We start from the raw sequence: 17664 nt of genomic DNA, 5'->3' as shown, positions 1-17664 counted from the left end.
CCCTTGTTTTGTACTGTTGCCTGCTTTTATTTTAATAAAGCAGTTTTTTCTCCGACATTGTGACTGTCTCTACTTGTATTCGCTACAGATGTTCACAACTGTTGTAAAACCATCTTTCAAAAAGTTGAACAACACATTTTAAATACACTTGTTTTTCCAGTGGATAGTGTAGATTGTTGTGAAAAAAAAATATTTAAAGCATTTTAGCATAAGGCTGCAACATAACAAAATGTGAACAAAATGAAGGGGTTTGAAAACTTTATGAATGCACTGTATTTTCAGTTTCAAAATCTACCAAATCCATATCCTCCCCACCCCCAATAGTGTGGACATGTTTGATCATCCCGCCAGACATATTTTGTGGGATTTCGCTTTAATAATTATGAATAACAAAGAATAATTTAATCGAATCCTAAAGAATTGTAACAAAATGTCACATTTCCCAATGTATCGCATCATTTAGTAAAACATTGTAGTCAAATGTAATTATTGTCAGAGCAAATATTTACACCTCTAGTGACCTGGTATTTTATACAACTGTGTTTTAAACGTAATTGTGGGTATTAATTATGCTGTAATAAATGGTCCAAACATAAGACATAATGGACTGAGAGCCAAAAATGAAGACCTGACCCTCATGAGCAAACACAAAGATTAAGTTGCACAAAATACACAGAATTATGTTTTCACAGACAGATGATGTTTTTTTATGCCCTGTAATCATTCTGTGACATGTTTTGTGTGTGTGTGTGTGTGTGTGTGTGTGTGTGTGTGTGTGTGTGTGTGTGTGTGTGTGTGTGTGTGTGTGTGTGTGTGTGTGTGTGTGAATGGTTATCATCATACAGAGGCCCCCAAAAATATTGGGACACTTAAGCACATTGCAATATATGACAAAACATCAAAACATGTGGCATCTGCTAAAAACTATACCAGACCTTTTTGATTTCTAACATTTTGCAATTACATTTAACCAACTGGTCCAAGGACATTTTAAGTGGATGCATGAGGTCAGTTCCCCTCAAGTTTACACAGGTGCCTTAGCAGAGTAACCACAGCTGTAGTTCATCACATTAACTATGGACATGTTCCACTAACATTTGACAATCACACAGTGTCCAAATTCTTTGTCTTAACTTTGAAAATAATATCTACTGCTTTACAATTTAAAATGTAAACATCTTTGTGTGCAAATGCGGTGCTTTGAAAGGTTGCCTGTGCTACATTTCTTTAAAATAAATGCCACCCTGTTTGACTATTTGTTTTCCAATGCAATAGACGTTCTTACACTTTTAGGTCTTCAAATACGGTTTGGGGCCACTGTACGTGTTACGACACAAGGTAGCTCATGCTAGTGGATAAAAGGTGTGTATAATGTGTGTATAAATGTATCAAGATAAGAATGAACAGCCATTTGAATCCTTCCAAAAAAACCTGCAGCAATTCTAACAGTAATCCTACACTTCCCTGCATGTGGGGAGGTTTGCTACCAGTCAAAGAAACAAAAAGTATTTTGACTTAAGGAAATAGATATAGACTATGACTTAATTATCTGCGTATACATTTCCTCTTTGCCTATGAATAACACTCTATTACGCATTAGGGTAATGCATTACATAATGTATACATCAAGATTTATTGAATGTTTTATATATCTTACGTAATAACTCGTTGGCCTGCCTTTCAGATATTTTGCTATTGTGGTCTGGCCCTTTGTCTTTGTTTGTGTCATTATGATGCATGTCAGAATTTGTTTGTGACTTTATTTGTAGTGGGTCATTTTGTGTGCTTTTGTGGAAAGGGAGCACAAAGCTATGTGTGAATGTGTGTGTGGTATCTGAGTCGCAGCTGTGTGTGAATAATGAAAGCGTGTGTAAAGTGATCTCATATCACCACTGACAGCCCAGAGACACCAAACAAAAGACCAGGTTTCCACTAGTGTAGTGTGTGTGCATATGTCCCTCTGCATGTACTCTGGCAGTATAACAGCTGCTATTAAGGTAATTGTTTTTCATGGGTCAGGTACTTAACGGACACAATAGGGCTGCAGCCCCCTGTCAAGGTTCCCTCCCATTTTGTCCTGCCTAAAGATAGGTATGTCTGTCTGTTGCTGTGGTTATTTGAGAAGGTCCATTACTCTTTCTCTTCATATTGTTACTATCATTACTCAGTCTTGGTCTCCATCCCTGTAGCCAATGTAACAGTCGGGTTCTAGAAGTAAAAAATCCTATTCTTTATTTCCATAGAGAAGTTGATTTCTAGTGATAATGTATAAACCTTTCAAGATGGACCTAACATGAGCTCAGGGATCAAGTAGTGGCCTATGCTTCTGTAGAAGCTTGTGAATTTAACTTTCTTTTTAATCGATGTGTTTAATAGCCATATTCCTGGTGAAAACTACAATACCCCAAATCCCAAAGAGAAATCTACCAATCAGATAAATCCGTGTTACCATGGACACAGAAATTGCAAAAGCAGAGCTTAGCAGCTATCAGCCACTCCACTTATGCATTGCAAATGATGTAATCGAGTCAGTCTCTCTACTTATATATTTGTATATATCTGAAGACTTTTCAATAAACTTAAAATATTTTGTTTTTATACTTGCGTTTAATAAATGACTATAATGCAATAGTTTTATATTAGACTGTTAATTTGCTCTTGCACCTTTGCCTTTTTTTACAATTTGTATTTTTGTTTTTTTGATTCAAATCAAAGTTTGTAGTGCAATCTTCTCTGAGCTAGTTGGTTTGGTTTATGGCTTAAAACTATATTCTTTAATTATTTTTTTCTTCTCCCCATTTCTCCACAATTTGGCATGCCCAATTCCCAAAGTACTCGTAGTGGTGTAGTGACTCCAGGTGGCGGAGGACGAATCTTAGTTGCATCCGCGTCTGAGAACGTCAATCCACACATCTTGTCACGTGGCTTGTTGAGCGCATTATCGCGGAGATCTAACACATGCTCATGCTATTATCCGCTGCATCCACGCACAACTCACCCCGTGCCCCAACGAGAGGGAGGACCACATTATAGTGACCACGAGGAGGTTAACACAACGTGATTCTACCCAACCTAGCAACCGGGCCAATTGGTTGTTTAGGAAGCCTGACTGGAGTCACTCAGCACACCCTGTATTCGAACTTGCAACTCCAGATGTGGTAGTCAGCGTCTTTACTCCCTCAGCTACCCAGGCCCCCCTTAAAACTCATTATTGAATAATTTTTTTTAATTCCTACGGAGAAGCTGAATGTGCATAATACTTCCAGAAACACAGCCAGAGAAAAAGTGGGGGTAAATATTGCACTCTATTTCTGTGCTTCTCTAACTCTATTTCCTCTCTCTCTCTTTTCCTCTCACCAGTGTCACAGGTAGCAGGATGGTGAGCAGTGCAATGTGATGGAGGACCAGCAGGAACTCTTTCCTCACAAATGAGTTGACTGTGCGCAGAGAGTGGCTCTCATAGTCCTTGTGACCTTTGACCCGGAAGCGATAGTAATGGCTGAGGTACATGGCGAAGATGTCATATGACATGTAGGGCACGCCATACCAAATGACAAAATGGGTGGCCAGCCAGTGTCTGGAACAGAAGACGAACAGAACAGGTGAACATATAGTAGCTCTCTTCCAAATCCTAGTGTGTTTTTTTGTTGTCTACTACCTATATAGGCAACAAACTATCTGACATTTTTCACATTAGTGACTGATTTAGAATACTCTACATAGCATGTTGCTAATCTAACAACGCAATACTCTAATAGGTATAAAAATACACTGAACACATAAATATTGGTTAAAACATTCACTTTTAATTACATTGGACTTTTTTATCATCACTTTTGTTAATGAAATAATCTATATATAAGGAACATTTATCTTGACTCATCTTCAATTATTTTTTTCTTCACTAATGCATTCTGGATTACCTTCTCTGTGAAAGATGCATACAATGTGTCTTATAATTTGGCCAGAAGAAGATAGCTTAAAAGAAAAGTTCACCCAAAAATGTAAATGCTCTCATCATTTACTCATCCTCATACCATCCTAGCTGTGTGACTTTCTTTCTCGTGCAGAACACAAATGTAGATTTTTAGATGAATATCTCAGCTCTGTAGGTCCATACAATGCAATTGAATGGTGGCCAGAACTTTGAAGGTCCATAAAGAAGATAAAGGCAACATAAAAGTAATCAATAAGACTCCAGTGGTTAAATTCATATATAAATGTACACACACTTTTGTTTTTGGTGATTCGCATTCTTTGTGCATATCGCCACCTACTAGGCAGGGAGGAGAATTTATAGTAAAAAGGACTTGAATATTGATCTGTTTCTCTCCCACACCTATCATTTTGATTTTTAAAAGATGTATTTAGCCATGGGAGTAGTATGGATTACTTTTATGCTGACTTTGTGCTTTTTGAAGCTTCAAAGTTTTGGTCACCAGTCACTTGCATTGAATGGACCTACAGAACTGAAATATGTTTCTAAAAATCTGTTTGTGTTCTGCAGAAACAATGAAGTCAAACACATCTGGGATGGAATGAGGGTGAGTAAATGATGAGAGAACTTTCATTTTTGGGTGAACTATCCCTTTAAAAGGCAGCATAGTACTGCTGCCTATTTTTTGGAACAGCCTTCACATTTTAAGGCATTATATGCCTATGATGCTTTAAAATGCTGTTAGGTAGGCAGTTCACTAGGTTTTGGGACAGAGCTTGTGTGTGTACTGTAGTGATGTCAAGAAATGCTTACAAATCTTTGAACAAAATCATTGTCTTTTTGAAGAAAGTATTGTGAAGAAATACATTAAGCATAAAAAAGAACAGATGTTAGGAGGCTTATATAAAACTCTCATAGTACATGTTAATAAATGCTGATTCCTAAATATAAGCTCCACAGGTTTATACATGTTTTCTTATTAATGACTAATGTTATTAGTAATTTACTAATGTAATTTGTTATGTACACATAGAAACAAAAACATTAATCAGTTAAATAAATGAGCATGGGACATATGCAGATTTTTACCAAACACATTCAACATTACAAATAAACATACACACAGCGAACAATAGGTATTCAGGCCTTTTAAGACTTTTGAGTACAGTGCACGACAGGGATAGACTGGGACTAAAACCAGCCTGGGACCTTTGCCAGCCCAACATAACCCACAACAGATAATCCCCCTCTACTTTCACTATATATGTATCAAACACGCATATATTACAAAATAGCACCTGCCATTTTAAGGATAGATGGATTCAGCCTTAAAAAAGTTTTGCAGAAGAAAGAAAATAGTACAGGATTGAAACTACATGAGGGTGGGTAAATGATAAAAAGTCATTTTTAGGTGGTCAATCCCTTTAGCACACCCAATGTCATTGGCTGCTCCTTGTCACTCAGGATCACAGTTATGCATGTGCTCAAGCCAAGTATTAAGCCTTTGGGGGATTAAACAGGCTGCCTGGGAGTTTCTCTAGGCCTGCCCGGCAAGTACCTGTAGTGGATTACCCTCTGTTATCCCACAAACGCATCCCAGCAATCACAATGCACATCCCACCCAGCCCATCTGAACAGGTGGCTGGCTGCATTACAGGTGCCACTCTGGTGCCAGGGAAGGGCAGAGGGAGGGCAGAGAGGAAGGTAACAGCTGTAGCCCTGGGACTCTATGTACCTAATCTCCTCCTCCCTGTGTCCTTGGGGCAGGGGAGGAGCCATGAGGTCAGCAGATGTGGTGTGGGAATAGAGGTAAGCACTGTTGCCCTGAGGCTGTTGTAATTGGCCACTGAGCTGAACAAAGGCATGGACAGGTAGACTCTCCCTTTTCAAGAGACACCACACCCCTTATAAATATCATATGTCGCGTTTCTACAGACAGGGTGCTGGTGCTCAATCTGGAACAGTTCAGTGTATTTTCAGTGCAGAAAAGGCAGTTCGCACCATAAAACTGGCTGATTTCAAAACAGGATTGAGAATCAAAGGCCAGGGGGGTGGGATAATGTCCACACTAAGTAAAGTTTTAAAGCAACAACTTAATATGATAAAACTAATACCATAGATCACACTAGATTACTCCTAATCACAAAGCTGTACACACTGGTAATTGCTGGTCTGGCAATACTATACGGCATGCATTCAGTCGATGGATAGCATGTTCCTATAAATGTCGTGCTGCACTGCTGGTCCAGCCACTTTATTTTTCCCATCCATCTAAAATAAATTATATTATTTAAAAATATCATGTGTGACTTAAAGGCTGTGAATAAGAACTAAATGTACACCATTAAATGTAGTGGTGCACTTATAGAATCTGCAGACATTCAGTTATCTTCTTTGGAAGAGATGTGTTTCACCCATTAATACAGCATATACTGCAAATTCCAGTATCAGTATGCCCTCAGATGTTCAAAGTTTTTATGCATTGTACTCACAGCACTGTATATTTAAATGTGCTTCTGAGCTCCTCATGACAAAGACGCTTAATCTAATTACTTTTGGTGTTTAAATACGATCTCAAAATATATTCGTTAGACGAATAATCAAAGGTTATGATGTAACATGCTTATTTGTGGGCAGTATTCATTTGTAATATAGTCAGTTACATCATTGTTCAGCTCTTAAAGGAATATTTCGCCCAAAAATTAGCTCATCATATACTCACCCTGAAGTAATTCATAAAACTACAGTGGTTAAAGCTGAAGCATGTAACTTTTTCTGTGTTAAAATACTTTCTCCTATCCCGGCTTAATATGCAGACAACTATAAGTAAGGCGTTTATAGGTAAATTTTCTCAAAAGGTCGTTGTTTCTGTAGCACTATGTTTGTTTAAAGCGACCTGCTTAGACCCGCCCCAACAATGTTACTCAACCTATGGTGTGAGTTGGGGGTGGGACTATCTCTTAGTTTGACCAATGGCGGGAGGCGTATTCAGAAAGCTGTTTTGAAAATATTTATTTTTGCAATTCCGTTTGGTGGTGCCATTGGCGCAGAAATTACATGAATCAGTTTTAAATCCATGTCTTCTGAAGCGATATGATAGGTTTGGGTGAGAAAGACATCAATATTCCTGTCCATTTTTACCATAAATTCTCCTACTTGCCTAGTGGCGATATGCACGAAGAACACGAATCGCTAAAAAGACAAAAGAAGAAAGTGAAGTGAGGAAGTGAAAGTAAAGATTTAAGTCAAAAAGGACAAAAATATTTATATGCTTATTACCCACACCTATTATATCACTTCTGAAGATATAGGTTAACCACTGGAGTAGTCCTGATTATTTTTATGCTGCCTTTATGTGATTGTTGGAGCTTCAAAGTTCTGGTCACCATTCACTTGCATTGTTTAAACCTACAGAGCTGAGATATTCTTCTGAAAATCTTAATTTGTGTTCTGCAGATAAAAAGTAATACACATCTGGGATGGCATGAGGTTGAGTAAATGATGAGAGAATTAACATTTTTGGGTAAACTGCACTTTTAAGACAGCGGAAACATGGGCCGGTTTTGAGAAAGGTATGCAGATCCTCTGGCCGAGCATCAGCCGATTCAAAGAACCAGCCTCATTTCAGTGGAAACAGTTACAGTGCCTTGCGAAAGTATTCGGTCCCCTTGAACTTTTCGACCTTTTGCCACATTTCAGGCTTCAAACATAAAGATATAAAACACAATCATGAAGTGGAACGAAATTTATTGGATATTTCAAACTTTTTTAACAACTAAAAAACTGAAAAATTGGGCGTGCAAAATTATTCAGCCCCCTTAAGTTAATACTTTGTAGCGCCACCTTTTGCTGCGATTACAGCTGTAAGTCGCTTGGGGTATGTCTCTATCAGTTTTGCACATCGAGAGACTGAAATTTTTGCCCATTCCTCCTTGCAAAACAGCTCGAGCTCGGTGAGGTTGGATGGAGAGCGTTTGTGAACAGCAGTTTTCAGTTCTTTCCACAGATTCTCGATTGGATTCAGGTCTGGACTTTGACTTGGCCATTCTAACACCTGGATATGTTTATTTGTGAACCATTCCATTGTAGATTTTGCTTTATGTTTTGGATCATTGTCTTGTTGGAAGACAAATCTCCGTCCCAGTCTCAGGTCTTTTGCAGACTCCATCAGGTTTTCTTCCAGAATGGTCCTGTATTTGGCTCCATCCATCTTCCCATCAATTTTAACCATCTTCCCTGGCCCTGCTGAAGAAAAGCAGGCCCAAACCATGATGCTGCCACCACCATGTTTGACAGTGGGGATGGTGTGTTCAGGGTGATGAGCTGTGTTGCTTTTACGCCAAACATAACGTTTTGCATTGTTGCCAAAAAGTTCGATTTTGTTTCATCTGACCAGAGCACCTTCTTCCACATGTTTGGTGTGTTTCCCAGGTGGCTTGTGGCAAACTTTAAACAACACTTTTTATGGATATCTTTAAGAAATGGCTTTCTTCTTGCCACTCGTCCATAAAGGCCAGATTTGCATCTCTGATCAGTCTTCTCCTTGTATGAGCTGAAAGTTTAGAGGGACGGCCGGGTCTTGGTAGATTTGCAGTGGTCTGATAATCCTTCCATTTCAATATTATCGCTTGCACAGTGCTCCTTGGGATGTTTAAAGCTTGGGAAATCTTTCTGTATCCAAATCCGGCTTTAAACTTCTCCACAACAGTATCTCGGACCTGCCTGGTGTGTTCCTTGTTCTTCATGATGCTCTCTGTGCTTTAAACGGACCTCTGAAACTATCACAGAGCAGGTGCATTTATACGGAGACTTGATTACACACAGGTGGATTCTATTTATCATCATTAGTCATTTAGGTCAACATTGGATCATTCAGAGATCCTCACTGAACTTCTGGAGAGAGTTTGCTGCACTGAAAGTAAAAGGGCTTAATAATTTTGCACGCCCAATTTTTCAGTTTTTTAGTTGTTAAAAAAGTTTGAAATATCCAATAAATTTCGTTCCACTTCATGATTGTGTCCCACTTGTTGTTGATTCTTCACAAAATCATGCATAATTAGTACTATTTAAAAGTTTTTGCATTGATGTGAAGAACAAGTGATTAAACAGTACTTTCTCTTTAAGAATACAGGCATTTCAGCGGCTCGAGCGGCTCACAGTGTTTTGGCTGAGCTAACGAGAATCCCACAGCCTCTTTCGTGCTTTGTGTGATTAGAATTAAAAGTTTCTTTTTTAATTGATTTTGATCAACAACAGATTATAAAGAACAGAAAGAGTTTTAAAAAGAGACGATATTCAATGACAAATGGTTTGCATGGATCTCATCTTTGGACACAGATTACACAACGAGTCAAAACAAAGTTTTACCCTCAACACGCAGTGAAAGTATCTCGGTGCTAGACTTTGCATAGAGTAAAAGATCCATCTTGGGATTTTAAGAATCAATGTTTGGATCATTCAAATGAAGATGATTGCAATTAATAGGTAAATCAATGTTTTTATCTATCCCTAATCCCCCTAATTATTTTTATTTTAAACCATACATTTTGTTTTATAGATCCAACAAAGAAAGATTTTATTCTGTTCATCTACCCCTGTACCTCTGGTTGGTAATCACAGCTCTAAAGTACTTTCTGTCAGCTAGTTTGGCAGTTGTTTCCTGTGTTTTTTCAACTATTAAGTTCTACAGCTGTATTTTTATAACTGATAAGAACAGTGTGTTCATGCGATTTGTTGCTAAACCATTCCACTATGACCTTTATAACACAGTTAGACAGGACATTACTCATTGCAGGACAGTGCGATCCTTTGCTGTAACAAAACTCATTATTTTCACTTTAAAAGATGTGCTGTAGGATTTGTTGACTTACCGATCTGCGATCACATTGCCTCTGCACGAGCACACCACAATGATGCCAGCTGTGGTGGCCATAACAGCATGAATGGATGACACCAGCCTGTCAGTGAGGGGAAAAAAATAATTAATACATACACTTTACCTCAGATTCAGCTATTTTCACACATCTATTAGAGAGATTGCCAAGAAAGTCTAAGGACAACACAAGGCTTAAGGTTTCGAACAATGGAAAATAGATCATTGCTATTTGTATGGTTTCTCTGAAGCATAGGCCAATGTCTAGAGCTGTACCGATACAATTATATATCAAAACATCACATCACTTTTTCTCGCAATATTGTATTGATACATTAGATCCCTCTATTTTTTTCTGATTAACATTTTTTTTTATTGATTCATATAGATAAAAAAAGAAAAGAAAAGCATATACATACAGAATCAACATTTAACCCCCACTATTACCCCTCCCAATCCCCAACCCCAACCTGACCCTCAACAACATCCCTATGGTCACACATGATTATAGACACACACACAATATTATATATATATATATATATATATATATATATATATATATATATATATATATATATATATATATATATAATCACACAGATTTAAAACTAAACTTCTCTCCTATATTGATGACCGCCCCATCTCCTAAAATGCAGAGTCTGGGGCAAAAGGAAATTTGAGTGCCCAATACATCACACCTAAATCTATGAACCTTCAACCAAAATTATTGGATCTTATCACACCACCAAAAGACATGGGTTGTGTCTCCATTTTCTGATTGGCGTCGCCAGCATGTGTGTCTTTAAGACCAATCCTATACAATTCAGAGGTGGTCCAATAGAATCTATGTAAAATCTTGAATTGCATAAGGTGCACCCTTGCGTCTCTAGATGTAGACTTGACGTTTTTTTAAATCCTAGCCCACACTGCCTCCTCCAATACCAAGTTTAAATCTTTCTCCCATAATCTCTTGAGAGAAGTTGAAGCTCTGCCCCCAGACTTTGAATTAGCAAGGAGTAATACACTGATGCCTCATGACCTTTACCAAAAGCAGTACTCACACCTCCCAGAGTGTCTGGCACTTTTTATATTGTATGATACTCCCAATAATAGAACAGTGCAGGTAAGATTCCTCTATTGATATTTTCTTAATTTATCTATTTGTGTATTTGTATCATGTACAAAAGTTCAACAACAAAGATGTAGGTAATCTAAATAAGAGCAAACTCTGAGACAGCGAGAGCTGTCAGAATGATTCACTCTTTCCCTTGTGGGTCTCACACATTTGCTGCTGTTTCAGTTATGAAATAATTGTGATATTGTGACATACTGTATGTATCGTGATATGAAGGGATATCGTAGAGGTGGTTGACCATGCCCCACCCTGCCAAATTCTGTTCTGTTTTATCGTTAGTAATTAGGGGTAGGGCTGCAACTACAATAATCGATTAATCTAACGATTATTGGAACGATTATTCGACTATTCAGCGATTATTGCAAGGATTAATCATTCGCTCTTAACCGATTATTCAGCCTGTACCCCGACTTAAAAGGTTGTATTAAATGTGCTTACTAAAAATAAACAGGAAAAAAATAATCTTTTAAAAAATACCTCTAAATGACATCCACTGAATTATAGGGGGAATTTTTTTTTTTTTTTTAAGTTTAATTCAGTAAAGAATTTTACTGCAAAAAAAATCCTATGTTGAAAAAAGTGTTTTTGTCTTGTTTTCCATTTAAAAATGTCTAAAAATCCTTAATGCAAGCTCCATTTACTTGAGAAGCAACATATAAGATATTTAGACTTGCTTTAAGAGAATGTATATTAAATATACTGTAAGTGTATTTTGTACTTTGTTATACTCCTGCGAGTGCAGTAAAAGACAAAATATACTTATATTCAAGATCAATTCTCTAAAAGTAAGTCTGAATATCTTATATGCTGCTTCTCAGGTGAACGCATATTTTTTAAAGGATTTTTATTTATTTTAAAATATTTGTATTTTTATATTATATTCAACATTCTCAGATAAAAATGTTTTCTTCTGCAGTATAGTTCCTAAAGTACATATACGCTGTTTTAAAGGAGTTTTAGATATTTTTATTAGAAAACAAGCCAAGCCAATAAACATATTTTGTTGCAGTGTATAATGGGGCGAAGACTTCCTCTCTCTCACCTTTCGGTTCACTTCAATCCATTTTTAACTCACAAAAAAACAAACTCTCTCTTATTAATAAAGCTGCTTATTGCCAATTTACTTAACGATAAGAAATGCACAGTGACATATATTGTGATTCAATAAGTCGCGAGCCATCACGTTCTAATCTAGCTGCAGCAAGCGTGAATGCTCGAGGGACGAGTGTCCCCGCACCAGAGTGTGTATCAGCTGCATGCAGTTTCAGTCTCTTCCCCTCAGATCAGGACATTCGCGCAACTCATAGAAGAGGCGCTGACCACACAGAGAAATGCCAGAGTCAGAGTTTGTAGTTAATTACTTGATCTGCTTCCGTATTATTTGAACTTTATTAAAGCTATAACACATTAAATATAAATGCATTTAAGATGTAACACCAGGGTGTTTCCTTTAAAGAGTTCTGGCTCCACTTATTCCACAATGAGAGTGCTTCTGTATTTAATTATTTGGTAATTTTGTATAATTTTTTAGGATATTAGGATCATATTATACCATAACTTTATTAAATAATATTCAGCATTAATTAGGATATATGGCACAAATATTAAACCTCTGTAAACTTAAATTTTCTCTCGCACGTCAAACGGACATTCATCCATCGTGCTGAATAGTTGTCTCTCTTCTACTGCTGGTTTCAGTTTCAGACGAACTCATCGTACAACACCTGTGGCTGCTAGTGTGCAATAGTATTTTAGAGTTCCTAGTGTGCAATGAAGCGATTTTCATTTGTATGCTCATGTTACATTGGCATAGTGTTATGTATACCCTGTCTTGTTTTTTCGTTGCCCTTTGTTTGTCATTTTTGTCACTTTTGTAGCTCCTTAGTTTTCACTTTTGGCACCCTTGTAACTCCATAGTCTTTTTTTCTGTTATGTATACCCTGTCTTGTTTTTTCGTTGCCCTTTGTTTGTCATTTTTGTCACTTTTGTAGCTCCTTAGTTTTCACTTTTGGCACCCTTGTAACTCCATAGTCTTGTTTTCCCTCATGTTCACTGTTCATTGTTTTCACCTGCCCTTGTTAATTTGTCATTTGCTTCTGTTAATCACCTTGTCATCTAGTTTGTGTTCTGGTTGTTCATTGGCCCCTTTGTCTCACATTCTTGTATTTAAACCCTGTCTGTTTGTTCAGTCTCTGTCAGTCGTTGTTTGTTAATGGAGGTATGTTGTTAGCCTGGTATGTGTTCCCTGCCTGAGTTCTCTGTTTGTGTTCATCGTGTTTAGTTTTCAGTTTTATGTTTTATTTCCCCATTGAGGGTTTTTTCCTTTGTGTTTACTTGTTCGTTTATTTAATAAATTCTTAACTGCACTTGGATCCGCATCTCCTCGTCTGCCTCTCTGCTCAAGCGTTACAGAACGACTGACCCAACAATGGATCCAGCGGTTCTCCGGGCAAGCTGCCACCTCCTGGACCTGAAGCAAGGAAGCCGCCCGGTGGAGGACTCCTGACTTTCCTGACTCCTCCCTGGTGGTGTTTTTCCAGGCTAGCCTGAACGGTTCGCTCCAAGAGCGGTTGCCCACGACGACGCGTGGCTGGACGCTCGGCGAGTTCATGGAGGAGACACTTCTGGTATGCGGCTCGCTGCTTACTGTGGGTGTGGTTGAGGATCCTGCCTCTACTCCCACGGCGGTGACCCTCCAGTCGTCCTTGGCTCGTCCTCTTCCACCTGCCCCACCGGTCAGCGAGCTCGCCCCCACGCCTGTCGTCGTCCATGAGCCAGCACGGTCAACTTCATCCGCCCAGAGGAGGAAAAGAAGACGGGTTTCCGCCTCCCGGCCCACGCCTGCCCCGGTCTGCGAGCCAGAGCCTACGCCTGCCCCGGTCTGCGAGCCAGAGCCTACGCCTGTCACCGTGAGCGAGCCAGAGCCTACGCCTGTCACCGTGAGCGAGCCAGAGCCTACGCCTGTCACCGTGAGCGAGCCTGCGCCCACGCCAGCCACGGCCAGCGAGCCTGAGGCCACGCTGACCAGGAACAGTGTCCCAGCTTCGCCAGTCGCATCAGCCCGGAGGAAGAGGAGAAGGGGAAAGGTCTCTGCTCTCCAGCCTCCGCCTGCCGCAGCCCCGTGCCCTAAACCCCTCTTGGCTCTGCTCTCAGCGCCCAGCGAACCCAAACTGGCACATACCACGGTAACCCAGCCAGTGCCTGTCGCCTCAGAGGTCAGTGAGCCAGTGCCTGTCGCCTCAGAGGTCAGTGAGCCAGCACCTGTAGCCTCAAACGTCAATAAGCCAGCGCCTGTAGCCTCGACCGTCCCTGAGCCAGCGCCTGTAGCCTCGACCGTCCCTGAGCCAGCGCCTGTAGCCTCGACCGTCCCTGAGCCAGCGCCTGTAGCCTCGACCATCCAAGAGCCAGTGCCAGTAGCCATAACCGTCCAAGAGCCAGTGCCAGTAGCCTCGACCGTCCCAGAGCCAGTGCCAGTAGCCTCGACCGTCCAAGAGCCAGTGCCAGTAGCCATGATCGTCCAAGAGCCAGTGCCAGTAGCCTTGACCGTCCAAGAGCCACCGCCAGTAGCCGTGACCGTCCAAGAGCCAGCGCCAGTAGCCGTGATCGTCCAAGAGCCAGCGCCAGTAGCCATGACCGTCCAAGAGCCAGCGCCAGTGGCCGTGACCGTCCAAGAGCCAGCGCCAGTGGCCGTGACCGTCCAAGAGCCAGCGCCAGTAGCCAGTACCGTCCTAGAGCCAGCGCCTCTCGAGCCTTCCAGGGCTCCTCCTCCCGAGTCTTCCATTGCTCCGCCTTCCGAGTTACCCAAGCTTTCCAGAGCTCCGCCTTCCAAGCTTTCCAGAGCTCCGCCTTCCGGGCTTTCCAGAGCCCCGCCTTCCGAGTTTCCCGAGCTTTCCAGAGCTCCGCCTTCCGGGCTTTCCAGAGCCCCGCCTCCCGAGTTTCCCAGAGCCCCGCCTCCCGAGCTTTCCAGAGCTCCGCCTCCCGAGCTTTCCAGGGCTCCGCCTCCCGAGCTTTCCAGGGCTCCACCTCCTGAGCCTTCCAGGGCTCCGCCTCTCCAGTCTCTCGAGCCTTCCAGGGCTCCGCCTCTCAAGCCTCCCGAGCCTTCCAGGGCTCCGCCTCTCCAGTCTCTCGAGCCTTCCAGGGCTCCGCCCCTCAAGCCTCTCGAGCCTTCCAGGGCTCCGCCCCTCAAGCCTCTCGAGCCTGCCAGGGCTCCGCCCCTCAAGCCTCTCGAGCCTGACAGGGCTCCACCTCCCAGGCCTCTCGAGCCACCCAGGGCTCCGCCTCTCGAGCCTTCCAGGGCTCCACCCCTCAAGCCTCTCGAGCCTGCCATGGCTCCACCTCCCAGGCCTCTCGAGCCACCCAGGGCTCCGCCTCTCGAGCCTTCCAGGGCTTCGCCTCTCGAGCCTTCCAGGGCTCCGCCCCTCAAGCCTCTTGAGCCACCCAGGGCTCCGCCTCTCGAGCTTTCCAGGGCTCCGCCCCTCAAGCCTCTCAAGCCTTCTAGGGCTCCTCCTCTGAAACCTCCTACGGCGCCACCCCCTTTGGCCCCGCCTCCAGAGACTTCTAGGTCTCCGCCTCTTCAGCCTCTTATGGCGCCACCTTCCTTGGCCCCGCCTCCTGAGCCTTCCTCGGCGCAACCTCCAGAGCCTCCCACGGCTCCGCCTCCTGGGCCTCCTGAGCCAGCATCGGCTCCGCCTTCCTCAGCCCCGTCTCCTAGCTCTTCCAGGGCTCTGCCTCCAGAATCTCCCGAGCCTCCCACGGCTACGCCTCCCGAGCCTCCTTCAGCTCAGCCTCCTGCGGCTCTTCTCCTCGAGCCTCCCTCGGCTCTGCCTCCAGAGCCTCCGACGGCTCCACCTCCAGAGCCTCTTAAGCCTCCTACGGCTCCGCCTCCAGAGCCTTCTATGGCTCTGCCTCCCGAGCCTCCTACGGCTCCGCCTCCCGAGCCCCCTACGGCTCTGCCCCCAGAGACTCCAGAGCCTTCCAGGTCCCCGCTCCTAAAGCCTCCCACGGCGCCGCCTCCCTCAGCTCCGCCTTCTGAGCCTTCCAAGCCATCACCCCCTCGCCCTCGAGCCTCCTTGGCTCCCTCAGAAGTCCCTTGGCTCCGCCCTCGTGGCTCCGCCTCCCCAGTGGCCACTCCTCCTCCCAGGCCCCCTGAACCGGTCCTTGCACCACGGCCATCTCCTAGGCCACCAAGACCGGCCTCTGTCCCGTGGCCACCTCCCAGGTTCCCCAAACCGACCCTTGGCCCACGGCCTCCTCCCAGGCCCCCTGAACCGGCCCTTGCCTTATGGCCAGCCCCCGGCCCATCTAAACCTGTCCCTGCCCGGTCAATACCACCCCGGCCTCCTAAACCTGTCCCTTTGTGCCCCCGTGGACTGCCTTATTGCCCCTTGTGCCCCCATGGACTCTCATCTCCCTTTGTGCCCCGTGGACTGTCTCATTTCCCCTCATGGCCCCCCTTGGACTTCCTGCCTGCCCTTTGTGCCCCCTTGGACTTCCTGCCTGCCCTCTGTGCCCCTTGGACTGCCTCCTTGTTCTTGTGCCCCCGGTCTGCCTGTCTGCCCCCGGTGCCATCATTTTGTTCTCTGTGGGTTTTCTGTCTTTTGTCTTGGGTTTTTAGGATCGTCTGGAAGCCGACCCTTTGAGGGGGGGCTCTGTTATGTATACCCTGTCTTGTTTTTTCGTTGCCCTTTGTTTGTCATTTTTGTCACTTTTGTAGCTCCTTAGTTTTCACTTTTGGCACCCTTGTAACTCCATAGTCTTGTTTTCCCTCGTGTTCACTGTTCATTGTTTTCACCTGCCCTTGTTAATTTGTCATTTGCTTCTGTTAATCACCTTGTCATCTAGTTTGTGTTCTGGTTGTTCATTGGCCCCTTTGTCTCACATTCTTGTATTTAAACCCTGTCTGTTTGTTCAGTCTCTGTCAGTCGTTGTTTGTTAATGGAGGTATGTTGTTAGCCTGGTATGTGTTCCCTGCCTGAGTTCTCTGTTTGTGTTCATCGTGTTTAGTTTTCAGTTTTATGTTTTATTTCCCCATTGAGGGTTTTTTCCTTTGTGTTTACTTGTTCGTTTATTTAATAAATTCTTAACTGCACTTGGATCCGCATCTCCTCGTCTGCCTCTCTGCTCGAGCGTTACACATAGGATGGTGTGCGTATTGAATAGAATAGGCACTAAAATAATTTAAAGAATTATATAATTATAATATCTCCATGATGTCATATTTTTTTAACCATGATTTATCGTGCCACGATAAACCGTTACAACCCTACTAATACATTTCATTATTTTTTGCTGACTGATACGAGTGTCTGGACTTTATTCTGACAGTCTAGGATTTTACACCGACACCTATTAGTGTAGACAAAATCACACAAAAAATCGAATGTAATGGATGCCATTGTACAAATACCAAATTCACAAGCATCCGAAAGTGTCTGATGATTAAGTGAGTATTCAAATGGTCATGTGTTAAACCATTTAACATTACCCACATTCTGTGCAAAACAGATGTTTCTAGGCCAGTGATATGACCGGAGTCTTTGTCTTATGTGAGTGTACAATCGTTTTAAACATATCAAAAAGCAATATTCACTTGTTTAGATATAACACTAATTGACATGTTGACAAAATTACACATGAATGCTACAGCAGCACACTGCTCTAAATGAACATTCATTGAACTCCACTAATCATCAGGGAAAGCTCAGCCATGACTTGACA

The 17664-nt window shown here is 42.6% G+C and overlaps 1 protein-coding gene across 1 annotated transcript in view; it reads right to left on the bottom strand.

The window, feature by feature from the left end:
* Nucleotides 1–17664, bottom strand: part of LOC127642948 (ceramide synthase-like) — a 52523-nt gene that overhangs the window by 10613 nt on the left and 24246 nt on the right. Inside the window, exons 2-3 of the mRNA XM_052125416.1 lie at nt 9808–9894; nt 3358–3577 (exon numbers count right to left, since the gene is read on the bottom strand). Coding sequence (XP_051981376.1) covers nt 3358–3577; nt 9808–9894 — 307 coding nt within the window. The remainder of the gene's footprint in view (nt 1–3357; nt 3578–9807; nt 9895–17664) is intronic.

This window comes from Xyrauchen texanus, chromosome 4, assembly GCF_025860055.1.
Source record: "Xyrauchen texanus isolate HMW12.3.18 chromosome 4, RBS_HiC_50CHRs, whole genome shotgun sequence".
Classification (NCBI taxonomy): Eukaryota; Metazoa; Chordata; class Actinopteri; order Cypriniformes; family Catostomidae; genus Xyrauchen; species Xyrauchen texanus.
This window is presented reverse-complemented; position numbering and strand designations above follow the sequence as displayed.